This window comes from Dasypus novemcinctus, chromosome 4 (genome assembly GCF_030445035.2).
Source record: "Dasypus novemcinctus isolate mDasNov1 chromosome 4, mDasNov1.1.hap2, whole genome shotgun sequence".
In the NCBI taxonomy this organism is placed as follows: Eukaryota; Metazoa; Chordata; class Mammalia; order Cingulata; family Dasypodidae; genus Dasypus; species Dasypus novemcinctus.
The window spans coordinates 81851231-81866211 of NC_080676.1; the positions used below are offsets into that span (position 1 = coordinate 81851231).

The window sequence follows — 14981 nt, forward strand, 5'->3', positions numbered from 1 at the left end:
GCATGGTGGATACCCCTCTATTCTTCAGGGAAGAAAGGGGGAGGGGAGAGAAGCCATGTAGGATAAGATCAACCTCATTGATTCTAATTTTGCCAAAGTCAGATTGTTTAGGTTGCAGAAGGGAGGGCTCAGAGACAATGAAATGACCAAGTAGAAATCTTGCTCAGTTGGGACAGAGCCTTGGAAACCGGCCTTTGGCAATCTGGGCTGACATCACCTGTCCGGAGATGGTTTAAGGCAGGGGAGGGACGCAGGCTCTCGAGGAGGAGAGTGTCTGTGTTTGGGTTCCCAGCACCTGGGGAGGCCTGCAGGGAAGCCTGAGGCCCCACGCACAGGTGGCCCGGGCCTCGCGAGCTGTGCGCGGAGCTCCGCTCTGCGGGTGGGCCGCCAGGCGTCGCGCTGGAGCCGCAGTTGCCCGGGAGACCAAGCTGGGCGAGTGGGTGGCGCGGAGAGAAACGGGGCCGCTGCACGAGTTGCTGGGCGTGAGTTGGAAGGAGTCACTCCCCGAGCGGGGCGAGGGGTCGGCGGATCCCGGGGCAGCGCGAGGTGGCCGTGGCGCTGCTGCGCACGGCCAGTGGGTCCCGGGCGCGTCTGGTCTCAGCTTAGCCTGGTGGATCCGGGCGCCGCGGAAGCTGCACTTGCTCGCTCTGTCTGCCCGTCCCACGGTCCCAGCCCCGCCCGGAGGCGGGTCTGGAAGGACCGGGCTGCGCCGAGAGCGCCGAAAGCCCGGTCCGCGCCTCCACTGCCACGAAGGGGAGCCTGCCGGGCGGCGGGCGCCCTCTCTGCGGCCCCGGGATGACTTCTCCGGGCTCCCCTCTGGCGTCTTTGCTGCTCTTCTCTCTCCACGGTGAGTAGCCCGAGCCCTCCGCTCCCCAGGGGACCAGGCCGGGCTGGCCGGCGCTGAGGTGAAGCTGTCTGAAGACCGTGAACAGCCTTCTCGCCTTTGCCAGTCTAGGAGCCCAACTTTTTCAGGTGCCATGTTCGTTGATGTCGGCCGAGGTTCACGCGCCCACGTCCAGCGGCTGCTTCCCATCCCCCTGGGCACCTCTTTACCCGACCCCCACATCTCAGGTGGTGCCCGGTGCGGAGAATTAACTAAACCCGCTAGTCGATAAGCACCGACTCTGGACGGTGCCCGTGACTCTTGCCCTGTTGCAATCCTCAGAAATCCGGGATCTTTTATAGATATCGAACTCCCTTCTGGGACCAGTTTGAAACAGTTTTTTAGAACCAGTTTCCTTTACTAGGAGGTTCCGGAAAACTGGAGATGCTTTAAAATAATTTTGAGAACTTTAAAATTGTAGCTTTACCATACCCTTTAAAAACGTATGTAGATTTTGACTGAAAATATGATATTTATTTTAAAATAACTGTGCAGTGTACTACACTGTATTAAAACACAAGAACTTATCCTCTAGCTTCTTTCCCAAAGTATTTTAAGTTGACTTACAAACTACATAGACCATAACAACATTAGAACAAAAGAAATAAGCATGTGTTTATTTTTTTGTTTTAAGATCTAGTTCCCTAAAATTGAAATTTCTGCATTCTATCTAACCTCTATTACATTTTATTTTCTGTGAATAGCCATCATATTTTGGACTTCAATTTTCATCTTATGCAATAAATGCCGTTAGCTTTTTTTTGCATACACATTTTCTTTTCCATTTAATTGATTGCTGAGATTTACTGAGATTTTGAAGGATTTTATTTAAAAAGTAGGTTCAGTGATTTATGGGCTATTATGATTAACCCTGATTCTTTGTGAAGATGTCAGTATGTTTTCCTTAGTTTTATGGTCTTGTTTGAACTGATAATGTGTCCATTGATCTTGAAGTAACCTAATTTAGCAGACTTCAATCAATTCAGGTTCTTTTCCTGAGGGAGAGAAAAAACCTCTATTTTGTGTATTTTCTCCATGAAAGCTGGTGAAGGTATAGCCACCAAAATTACAAATAACTTTCTTGGGCTCAATATGTATATTTTTAGTGATGATGTGCAGATATTAAGTGACATCTATATGTACATTTTATGAACTTCTGCCTCCAAATTAATTTTGTCCCCTTTCCACTTGGAGAGGGCCAGCATCTCTCTCTCTGCAAGTATGAAATCAGATAGAGTAAGTGGATTTTTTAATACACTCTCTTGGCCTTAACTGAAAATATTGTAAATATTATCATTAAGAACAGCTCACCATTTTTGGTAAAATAATCTGTTGTTAAATTTAGTGTTCTCTAATAAATGTCAGTTTCTTTTTGTAAATAGCATTGGTATATAGTTTGTTTTTGAATTATTAGGCAATACTTTTAAAGAGTTGATGTAATTCACAGAAATCAACTTTACAAGGTCATCTGATTTGTTCCTTTTCTTTCAGCAGAAATATTCCTAAACCATTCTAGCATGTTTTTAAAGACTTACAAGGACATTTCAGCCTGTGTGGTAATTTTTCTGTAGAGTCACTTTATACCTTCAAAAAATGAGTTCATTTGTTCAACAAATATTTACTGAGCTCCTGTTCTGTGCATTTGGGATTCTGGTGGGGAGGGAGGGTGGTGGAAGATAAAAATACATAAGATTTTGTCCCCAGCCATTAAGGAATTTGCAGTTTTGAAACAGGCTGTAAGCATGCAGAAGCAATTTAGAATACAAAGACTATATGAGTGCAATTTATTAATGACATATCAAGGAAGACTTCATGGTAAAGTTTACTTTTGATCTGGAATTTGAATGAGTAAATTTTGAATTGTCTGAGATGGCAGTGTTGAACTCTCCTGGCCAGAGGAACGGCCTGAACAAAAGATATGATATGAAAAATATAGGGCTATATTCTTGAATGGCCAAATTTTTAACAGGAGATCTGTATAAAGGACAAAAAGCCAGAAAGATAGTTTGAGACAAGATAGTAAAGGACCTTGAATATTGAGTTTGGGCTTTATTCAGTAGGCCATGGAAAAGCCACTGATGTTCAGCTTCCACAGGATAGGGAGAGAAAGAGTAACAGGTATTGAGAGCCGACTTGTGAGTAGCTTTTCCTGTGTTATCTCATTTCATCCCCTTAACAATTTTGTGAGATAGATATTCTTGTTTTACAAATGAGCAACTTGGAGTTGAGATTGAATGACTAGTTCAAGCTATAATGGCTGTACAAATAGAAATGTACTTGCAGTGTGATGTGACCAGAGAGCTGCTTCAGGAAGATTATTTGGGCAGCAGCGGGCAGGAAGAATATTGAAATGGTTTGAGACCAGCCTGGGAAACTTGTAATAGTTCAGAGGAGAGATCATGAAAGGAATGGAGAATGGCAGTGAAAATGGAGGGGTGAGGAGGATGAATATGAAAAATGTTTTTCCAGGCTCTCTAAATATTTTCTTTGTGAAGTCCAGGCATATATAGATAGTAACTGGGGGTTAAGTGGCATTAATCTTAAAGGTTGTATTTAATATAGCTACCATGAAGAAACTTTTAGTGACTTTAAATTATACCAATGTTAACTTCGACTATTGTATGTATGATAACTGTACAAGATTAAAATGTAGGTATATCTTTTAGTATACTCTCTGCTGCTAATAACAGAAAATTCATATTATAGGCAATAAAGAAATGTCTTCCCTTAGGAAACAAGATGTCCAGAGGTATTGTGGGTTCCAGGTATGGTAATGATCAGGGCCTCAGCCCCATTTGTCAGAAATCCTAAAGTCTCTGTGCTCTTCTTTGTGTTGGCTTTGTCCTCAGGTTGAACTCCCTATTGGTTGCAAGATGGCTGCCAAGAGCAATTGGGGCAAAAGGAGTCTTGTACACATGCAATGGGAGAGAGAAAAAGAATTCTATCCTGCCCCCAAACATGGAATGAAAGTCCTTTCATTCAGTTACAGCTGTTTTAGGTTGTTTGTCTACCTCTACACCAATAACCATGTCCAGAAGAATACCATGTCCTTACTGAATTAAATTCTTGAGCCAGGAAATGGCATTGGTTTGAACAGATTAGGACTTACCCCTAGTGCTTTCTCTTTGGAATGAAAGGAGAAGTAGATGGCTGAACAAAGTTGGTTTTGTTAGGAATGGGAAACGGGGAAATAGATGTTAGATAACCAATAACAGTGGCCCCCACAATGCAATAATGCACAAATGGTAGAAATAGAGGGTCTTTCAAATAAAAGAAAGGAAATGGATGTCAAGAAATTTCTGTTTTTATTTTTAATCTCTGAGGAGTAACTTCAAAGGAAATTTGAATTGAAAAGTTGACTTCTGTATAGTTCTACCAATGGGTTAAAATACACATGAAGTACTACTTATAATTCCCTGAAATAGATAAGTTTTCAGAATCTGGAAAAATGTATAAAAAGAAAGAAAAGACTGCACAAAATGAGATGAAAATGAAAAATGTTATGATTCTAAATGTTAGCATTATAAAAATTTTTTTGTAAATTTCAGTATCTTAGTTCTAAATTTAATTATATAGCTGTTTTGGAAGGATTCATTTTTTAGTAAAACTCTAGTTTGACCAACATGAAAGCTGGTAGCCACTGGATGAAAAATTTATTTAACAGGTACTCTTCAGGAAGCAATTTAAATATTAAATCATCAAGCACTTCTAAAATGTTTTGCTTAGAAATATTGTCAGACCCAAGATAATGATGCAATAGGTAAAGGTACTTGTTTTGACTTTTTCCCCCACAGTATGTGGCACATTTTCAAATGTGTTTTCACACTTTGATAGTGGAAGGATTTATAATGAAAATTCTCATTTGAATCTTCATACTCAAACCATGTGATTTAGTGTCAAACAAGGTGACGTGTTGGTGCACAAGATTCTTTAGTTGCGATGTATAATACAAAACAAGGGTTGGAAGTTCTTGCTAAGTTAGGATAAATTTGGGGAAACTGGCGTTTACCACTAAAATTCTTGTGTATGATTTATCTAGAATAGGGATAGTAAGTCTTTTGTGATTCAGACTATTGGTACCTATTTATAATCTCTCAACCCTTAAATGTTTTAGGTAACGTTAGGTGGGACTGCTGAATTTCTAGTAGTCTAGTCATTTTAAATGAACGCTTTCACCGTAACTTTCTTCTTTTGTTTGATGAGGAATACGCAGCACTATCACATTTTACCCTTGTGTTTTGAAAGCATTACCAGACCATCTAGAGGATCCAAAATCCTCTCTTAATCATACTCTGAGAGCAAATGGTTTGAGAGGTTGTAATTTTCTTGAGTGGTATTCAGAAAGCCATCTGAACTGAGTTTACTTTTTAGTTTAGTCTATCTTATTAAATTGTGGAAGGCATTTTTTTTCCTGTTAAAGATTGGGTAATTGGTTCCTTTCATACCTGATACCCTACCACCTACCACATAAATTAGAGTAATAGTTTGCATTTGTGGTGGTTTTAAATTGTAGAAATGTGAGGTTATTCAAAGAAAATTTAAGTGTTTCCTAATTTCACAGGTGATAGATTCAGTTGTTAATATGATACCAGTTTTATACCAGTTCATCATTACCATTATCAGGTACTATATTGATGCTATATGGTATGGCTGTGCCTCATTTATGTATTGTAGGAAGAATTCTATTTTAATAAACATCACTAAAATTTCATGTTTTGGAATAGGGATAGACTAATACAAGTTTGCCAATGTGAAAAAGACAATATTTAATAAAAGAAATCCTTTGAGAAAATATACTTACCTGTTTTCCTTCATTTAGCAGTTAACTTTTTTTTGATCTTGAAAGTGATGAACAGATTGACAGGGTTAGATGCATGCTTTTATTTAGAAAAGAATTGTTGGTAAAGAAATTGAGTTCACAGAGGCACTGAATTTAGGAAATTTTTGTTCCACATGAAGTTCTTTGGAAGAACCTTCAGGAAGTTAGGTTAACATTAGTGGCTATGAATGATAGTGGATCAGGATTTAGGGTTGTGATAGATCATTAAAGTATACTAAGTTTATGGGATTGGAAAGTCAATGATGTTTTCTTTCTCAATGCTTTTTTTCATCAGGATCACCACCACTATGTAATAACAAAAAGTGCCATTATGAATGTAACTAATGAACTGGAGTACCTTAGGCCAATCTTAAAAGACTCACCAGTCTAATATTTTAAAAACTTAAATCTTTACCAAGGTCTTTTGAAAACCACACCAGTGGATATATAACAAATGTCCTAATTTAGAGAATCCCCTTCCCCAAAGTCTCATTGTTCACAGCAGTTGCTTACCTAAAATCTCTTCTCTCTTACCCCTGGAGTCTCATTAATGTAAATTCTTTTTTCCCAACTCTTTCCTCCTCCTCATCACTTCTCATCCTGAAGGATGTTATGCTCATCTGCTGGTAGCATCAGGTTCTTCTAAGGTAAATGGAACTGGCCATTGATGGCTCCAATTATTTAGCTCTGCCTATTTGGAGAATTGATAATAAAAAAAACCTTTAGGCAACTAGGCAAACCCAGAAATCACCAAAGCAGCTGAGCATTGGTGAGGGTATGTGGGTGTATGGTCATAGTTATGTTAATATTTTTGCCTTATTCTATGAAGTTAACTTTGATATAATTCTTATTTTTGTGTGTTGTGTGTTTCCCCCAAAAGATATATCATGTCTGGTATATAGTAAGGGCTCAACGGATATTTGTTAACGAATAAACGAGTGGTTCCTTGGATAGGTGGTACTCCTGTGTGCCTGCAGTACCTACAAAGAATGCTTTTTTCTTATTTAAAAAAAATAGAAAAAAAATGTCTTTTGGGATTTGGTGTAACAATGTCACCTTCAACTGATCTTCCTTAAACCTTGGTATATATTGTGTGGAACAGAGGTGATGGAGACCTATTTTCATAGTCATTTCAAATTCTGTGACTTCTTCAGAAGTTTATTTTAAAATGCAATACTTATCAGTCATTCAAAATTGATTCTTAGCTAATCTTTAATCCTAGAACTTTGAAGTTGTGCAGTTTAAAAATTTTTTTCCCTAAGGAATTCTGAAGGTTTTGCTCCATATATAAAAGAATGGTCTTTTACTTTTAGGAATTCACTTAGAACTTTGAAGTTTTCCCCGTCTATGTCTGATATTCTTGGTCCTAAGGACTTGTATGTTAGAATTAGTCTCTCAAGGACAAAGATAATTAATGAAAATAATACCTTGCATAGTCTAAATTTTACTCATATCATTGTGTAAAAAGCATTGGAAATGCTTTTTCTGAAAATGAGAACAATAACTGAATCATCCCATGTGGGAGACATTATAACCCACTCCCAATGGAGATGGGTAGTTGTCCTTCTATACCCTCATCTTCTCTTCCCTTCCCTGCCTTTCCCTCCTCCTGCAGTCTCCATTATTTCCAGCCACATTTATTCCAGCTGTGATTCATATCCTTATGGACTATCTTCTCAGTCTATGGGGATGTTTAGAATACCCCTAAAAAGGTCAAAATTCTAATCATAATTGCATTCACAACAATGCCCTTGGAGATGCCTTAAACATCATCAAACTTCTATTTTTAACATCAATCATAATACTTAAATTTTGTTTCTTTGCATCAAATCTATCACTGTCAGTTATACAACTTCTCTCATTTGCTATGGGTCAGGTTCATTTGCCAGAACATAACATTATTATTATTATTTTTAAAGATTTATTTACTTATTTAATTCCCCCCCCTCCCCTGGTTGTCTGTTCTGTGTCTATTTGCTGTGTCTTGTTTCTTTGTCTGCTTCTGTTGTTGTCAGCGGCACGGGAAGTTTGGGCGACGCCATTCCTGGGCAGGCTGCACTTTCTTTCGCACTGGGCAGCTCTCCTTACGGGGCGCACTCCTTGCGCATGGGGCTCCCCTACTCCACGGGGGACACCCCTGCATGGTGCTGCACTCCTTGCGCGCATCAGCACTGCGCATGGGCCAGCTCCACATGGGTCAAGGAGGCCCAGGGTTTGAACCGCAGACCTCCCAAGTGGTAGACGGACGCCCTAACCACTGGGCCAAGTCCGTTTCCCCAGAACATAACATTATGACAGAAAGAGAAGCTACAGTGTAGTAAACATTGTTTGTTGCAGAACATATTGTAATGAGGCTAGTATTTTAGAGAATTCATTGGTTGAGAGAACTTGTAGTGCTGTGCACTTACGCCTGTTGCCCATGTATAAATACAGACTACCGCACTACCTTTTCTTTTCCTCCTTTATTTTTTTTTAAATGTTACATTAAAAAAAAATTGAGGTCCCCATATACCTCCCACCCCCTTCACCCCACTCCTCCCACATCAACAACCTCTTTCATCATTGTGGCACATTCTTTGCATTTGGTGAATACATTTTGGAGCACTGCTGCACCACATGGACAGTGGTTTACATTGTAGTTTACACTCTTCCCCAGTCCACCCAGTGGGCTGTGGTAGGACATACAATGTCTAGCATCGGTCCCTGCAGTACCACTCAGGACAACTCCAGGTCCTGAGAATGCCTCCACATCATATCTCTTCTTCCCTCTCCCTACCCTCAGCAGCTACCATGGCCACTTTCTCCACATCAGTGCTACAATTTCTTGTAGAAATTACTAATCACAATAGTTCCATAGTAGAATATCAGTAAGTCCACTCTAATCCATACTCTATTCCTCCATTCTGTGGACCCTGGGATGGTTATGCCCACTCCCCCATTATATCAAGAGGGGACTTAGATTCCACATGGATGATGGATGCAATTCTCCTGCTTGCAGTTGTAGGTACTCTTGGCTCCCTGGTGTGGTGGTTGACCTTCTTCACCTCCCTGCTGGCTGGTCAGAGTAAGTCCAATAAACCAGATGGTAGGAGTTGCAAGTCTGCTGAGGCACAGGGCCTGGCTGTCACATGGACAGTCCAGAGATTCAGGTCTCCTGAGTATACACCAGTGCCAGGCTTTTTCTAGTTACACAATCAGCTGGTGCTTGGTAGTAATCCCTTGTGCCAGGGAGGCTCATCTCCAGGAGTCATGTCCCACATTGGGGGGAAGGTAATGCATTTACATGCTGAGTTTGGCTTAGAGAGTAGACACATTTGAGCAACATGGAGACTCTCATGAGGTAACTCTTAGGCACCCCACAGCTCTAGACCTAGTTCATATTTCAAATGTGTAGACACATTTGAGCAACATGGAGGCTCTCATGAGGTAACTCTTAGGCACCCCACAGCTCTAGACCTAGTTCATATTTCAGGCACACAGGCTCATAATCATAGCCATCAGTATCAAGGGCTCATTCTTTGCCATTGCACTTGGGGGATTGTTGGTGTTCCATTGGGGAATGTGATTGAGCTCCCCTGGCTAGGAACTCAGCACTCCCTCAGTTGTCGTTTTTAACTGAAACCACTATGAAAATATCCACACATTTTATGTACCCTGTGTACATGCCATGGAGAACTCCCTCCCAACCATGTGCCCCCTATCAATAACACCCCGCACCCGTGTTCCTCCCCTGCCATAGTTGAACCTCTCTGTGGTCTGAAACTTCTTTAAAAATGAAGCCTAATATATTGCCAAGTTCCATTAATAGTAAAATGGAATATAGCGATGGGTTTAAACGTTAGATATAGAATACATACTTACTTAGAAAAATTAAATAAAGTAAAAATAAATAGGGGTATCAAAAAATGAAAAAATGAAAAAGCTTTATCTCTGATGTTTTACCTTCCATCACTGCTATAGGTGTTGCCCTGTATGTACAGTGGCAAGGCAGTTTTTTCCATTTATTCCTCAGTGACTACATCCTGTCTTTTTTTTTTCTACTTATTAAGTTTGTCTTCACAAAAGTTTTAGATCACAGTAATTCACATATACAATATATGGTACTCCCGTATATCGAATATCAGACCCTTTGTCCCTTCCCTAGCAATGATCTTTTTACATGTTCATTTTGTATTTCCTGCAGCTGATGTACACATATTGAAACAATAGCTTTCAAACATGGTTCCATTTGGGTTTACGTTATAGTTTATATTTTAGACTATACAATTTTCTAAATTTTCAGTTATCTTATGTTTTACATTGTAGTTTACATTTTAGCCTATAGACTTTTTTAATACATTTTTGGTGTAATTTAACATGTCCTCTATCCATCATTGCATGATCTGGTGGAACACTTCCATTGCCCCATAGTTACACTGATTCCATCTATTCAATACCTCTTTCCCCCTGCCTCAGGGTCCGTAGTGACAATCAGTCTTCATTACTTGAAGGACCATATTCAGAAGTATTTGCAACAATGTTGAGGGCTTAACATACTCGACTGCCCTAACCCACTGGGAGCCAGCAATTCTCTGGAGAGATACAATTCCCTCTGTTTGAGAACATTAGTCCTCCCCAGGATGTGGATATATCTTCACTCTCACTGTATGGGTCTCCACCCAGTGATATAACCCACTATGACAAAATGAGCACGCACAAACTCCCTAGAAACTTTCCCCCTGTCAGATGCACCCCTTAAGCCTCTTAAACAGGTAACCTTCCTTATTATATTTTCTAAAGAGTATTCTCTACATTATAATTTCAACCACAAATCTGACAATCTCCTGTATTCAAATGTTCCCCACCACACTACCTTTTATTAATCAAGACTAAGCTAGTATGCAAAGCATGTAAAAAATGTGTTAACCATGTATTGCAAAAATTCATAAACTTTTTGGCCTTATATTGGAATCTTAAAGATTATCGAGGACTCCCAAGTGCTTTTGTTCATGTGAGTTATGTCTATCAATATTTGCATATTAGAAATTAAAAGATAGAAAATTTAAAAATATTAATCAATTTTAAAGCATCAATAATAAGCTTATTACAAGATAACGTAAATAATACATTTTTTGACAAGTAAAAAGTTTTTACAAAACAAAAAATATTAGAAGAGTGGCATGGCTTTATATTTTTGGAAATCTTTTTAATGTCTGGTCCACTAGAAGACTGAGTTCTCACATCTGCTTCTTCATTTAATTTGTTATATGTTGTTTTCTCTGAAATATAGGAAGACTATCCAGCGTTACCTATCTGTGTAGTTGGAAGAAGGAGGAAAATTTAATAGCATTTTCAAATGATTTTGGGTGTTCTTTTTTTAATACTCCACCAAATTCTATAAATGATAGTTTCTTAAAATATTTGTTACAGTGTAGAATCTGAAACTAGATCAATAAACATTTCTTACTTTGTTACATTAAAATACGCTATTTTATTTTGCACTTTGAAAGGATCTTTTACCAATGGCAGGATTTTGTAACATTATACATTAATCATTTGGAAAATATTGGTTCACTGAGTTACGCAGATCTCCCAAATGGTGAATCATTTCATTATGTAATATCACATAATCAAATTTGTCAATATCATCACTGATTTCGTCAGAAAAGTAAGTATTGGGAAGTTGTTAAGCACACGGATATTTTCTATTTTGCAGATAAAATGGCAGATACAAATTTTCCAAAATTTTAGTATTCAATTGAGTTTTATCATTCAGTTGTCAGTTATTTCCCTTGAAGTGATGGTATCACCTTGTTCAGTTGTGGAAAATATCTACCAAATGCCCAAGTCTGAATCTGTCTTTGAGTTTTATCAAGTGAAATTGTTGTTCCATGAAAAAAGTGGTTAGTTCAGCTTTGCACTCAGATAGTCATACCAGTGCTTTTCCTTGGAACAACTATTTTGCTTTGGTATACAGCACAAATGATTTATGCTTTGTTAAACAGAATATTAAAGGTTGAAATTTAATAAAATTGTTATTGCTTTATCAAAGACATTCTTTAGTGAAAACTGGATTTTTTTTCTTTAGCTGAAAGGGCATGATGATGAAGACTACAGTGATGTTTTATTACAGCTTAGTGCCACTGCTTTGTCTTATGTTAAGGTGCCAGCACTTTTATTGACTGCTGCTTTTGTACCATCATTGCAAATGCCAACCCATTGAAAAATGCAAATAACGTTTTAGTATTATTAAGAAAACTTTAGTGCTTACCCCATGGTCTTTCTGAAAGGGTCTTGGGGTCCGCCTTGGATATAAGGACTATACTTTGAGAAACACTGGTCTACTATAACTGAATGTTGGATTCTTTTTTTGTTTTTAATTGTTTTAGAGCCCAATACCAAATAATTAATCAGTGCTATGTGGGATGCTGTTACATAGAGTATGCATGTATTATTTTAAAATAAACTATCTTTCTATTAAACATTTTTTAAATCACAGAAGTAACCTATTATAAGTATAAAAATTCAAACAGTACAGAAGTGTATCAGAGGTGACTCCTATCCTGTCCACCAAATACTGTTTTTTTTTTTAAGTGTTGCTATGCATTATACTGTAATGTTTCCCATTTACAAAGCCTGTATTTTTATGGATTCTTTTTTCAAACAAGTCATGCCATAAATATTGTTCTACAACTTACTTTTAAAAAACAATTTAGTGTAGTCATCTTATCACATCTGTTACATGGATCTATCTCATTCTTTTAATGGCCATTTAATATTTCATGGCATGTGTATACTATATTTAGTTTTTTTCCCTTGTTGGACATTTATGTTGTTTCTGAATTTTAGATATCAGTAACGTTGTAGTGAACATTGCTGTACATATAACCTATACATTTATGTCAGTAAGCCCAAAGAGGAATTGTTTAGGTTGTACACATTTAACATTTTGATAGATCCTGTGATCTTGTTCACTGAAGAGGTTATTATAGTTATATTCCCACAAAATATATATGAGAGAGTATGCTATGTCCACACATTTACTGTCACTGGATAGTATGAATAATTAAAACTTTTCGGTTCTAATGGTGAAAAAGTGTTTCATACTTTATTTTGCATTTACATAGAAACCATTTAAATTGTTCATTTTCATATATTTAATGGCCATCTGTATTCTTCTGATCTGTGACTAGCTTGTTCATAGTTTTGCTATTTTTCTATTGATTTTTCCTATTTTCTTATTGATATATAGAACAATTTGTATTTCAGCAAAATTAATTTTTTTCCTTTCAGTTTATCTTGTAACTTTGTTTATGGTTGTTTTTGCCATGTAAAAACCTTTTTACATTTTTTTTTTAACCTAGTACCTCGTAAATGAGAAACCTGTCCTCAACCACTGACCCATATTGGCTCCCCTGAGTTGGCTTTTTCATTTGTTTTGCTGTTTTTTTTTTGTTTTTTGTTTTTGTTTTGTTTTTGTTTTTTCCAGATACACCGGGGACTGAACCCAGGACCTACAATGTGGGAGGTGAATGTGCAACCACTTGAGCCACATCTGCTCCTTTTACATATTTTAAATTATTTTTATTTCATTTGTGTGAATACTTTTCAAAACTTACTGTGTCAGTATTATAAATGTGAAACAAACTTAAAGTTGGATTAATTGGTCTTCTTCCTATTCCTAGAGTTGTCGTGATAGGGTGGGAAAATGGCTTTCGGTTACCAAATAATTGCTCCCTGGATTCTGTGTCAGAGGGATTGGAGTTAAGGCCCAGCTATATCTACTGTCTGCTACTAGTAGGACCTTACAGCAATTCCCTTAATATCTCTGAATTTCTTTTTATTCATTTGTAAAATAAAATAATAATGCATATTAGGAAAGTGTTTCCCAAATTCCCTTGGGGGAGTTAATAGAGGTTACATTTAAAAAGGAACATGTTAACCTGGGGGAACATAGGGTTCACCAATAGCTTGAGCCACATCTGCTCCCTGCTCTTTGCATCAGCTTGATATGTCTTCTTTAGGAGGCGCTGGGTACTGAACCCAGGACCTGCCATATGGGAGGCAGGCGCTCAACTGCTTGAGCCACATCCGCACCCCCAATGGCAGTTTTTATTACAACTGGATTGCCCCCAGCTTGAGTCAGGAGGAAGATGTCTATGTAGCCTGTACCACTGGGAGAGGGGACTTGAAGCACATCATGTAATTCACCAGGTTTGCTTTCATTTTGCAAAATGAGGGAGTTAGATTCGGTAATCTGTGCTTTTCCAGTTCTGTCATTTTGTGACTCTTAGACTTGGCTTTCAAATATTGAGAATGTTGGCAATAAGATAAACAAGAGATAATATATGGCTGGTTTTAATGTATGTGTAAAACTTTCCCTAAAAAGAGTTGCTTGACTTCCTTCCTCCCCCACATCAAAATAATGATACATTATTATGATTTTAATTTAGGAATTAAAACTCTTGTCATCTCTTCTAGAAAGATTATAAAAAGTGGTTTCAAATATAAAGATATTTATTTTAAATTTTTATTGTAATGAAATTAATCTCTACTCACTTAGGCTATGTATATATCCTTTATTCTCTTAAAGTCTTTATATCATTTATCATGTATGTGATAGAATCAGTTGAAAGCAGGCTATAAATGTGACAAATACTGTATTTTTACCACAATCACCTCATTCTTTTCCTTTACCTCTCTTTCTATAACCTTTCTCTGCTTTTCTCCAATAATGATTTTTCTTTGTCTAAATTTTATTTATACTGGATTACTTGATGAGTATGGGCATTTTATTAGTGTTGCTTTTGATTAAAATTGAAAGTGTGTCAGCTTTTAAAAAAACAGTTTTTAAGTCAGGGAGATAGTGATACTTAAACTGAAAGCTTGAATGGTTGTGGTTAGGGCACATCTTAATTCTGACTCTAGGTTTTATGTCAATGATAGTGTTTTCCAGTTGTTCCTTTTGCATTTTTAGGAAAGAGAATGTTTTTATGCAAAGCCAGTGGACCCCAAACTGGACAGAGCTAGCTACGTTGGCAGAATTTACAATTTTGTAAATTCTGAGATTCATAAAGTCACTTATTGTTGTGCCTACTGTGCTATTTCGGTAGGCATAGTTTGTTTTCAGCCCAATTAACTTTTTCTTTGAAACTAAAGCTACACTGATAGAGAAGTTTCTTGAGTAGTTTTGTACTCCAGATTGTTACAGAAACTTAAGCATGACTCTTTTTCATGAAAATATTTTCAGAAAATATAACTTTTAATTCTTCATAATTTGTGATTTCATTGTTGCCCTCT

The 14981-nt window shown here is 37.7% G+C and overlaps 1 protein-coding gene across 1 annotated transcript in view; it reads left to right on the plus strand.

Annotated features, from left to right (window-relative positions):
* Positions 1-260: 260 nt before the first annotated feature.
* The window catches only part of IGSF11 (immunoglobulin superfamily member 11), a 177134-nt gene continuing 162413 nt past the window's right edge, over positions 261-14981 (plus strand). The window contains exon 1 of the mRNA XM_058295789.2: positions 261-847. Coding sequence (XP_058151772.1) covers positions 796-847 — 52 coding nt within the window. The 5' untranslated portion in view covers positions 261-795. The remainder of the gene's footprint in view (positions 848-14981) is intronic.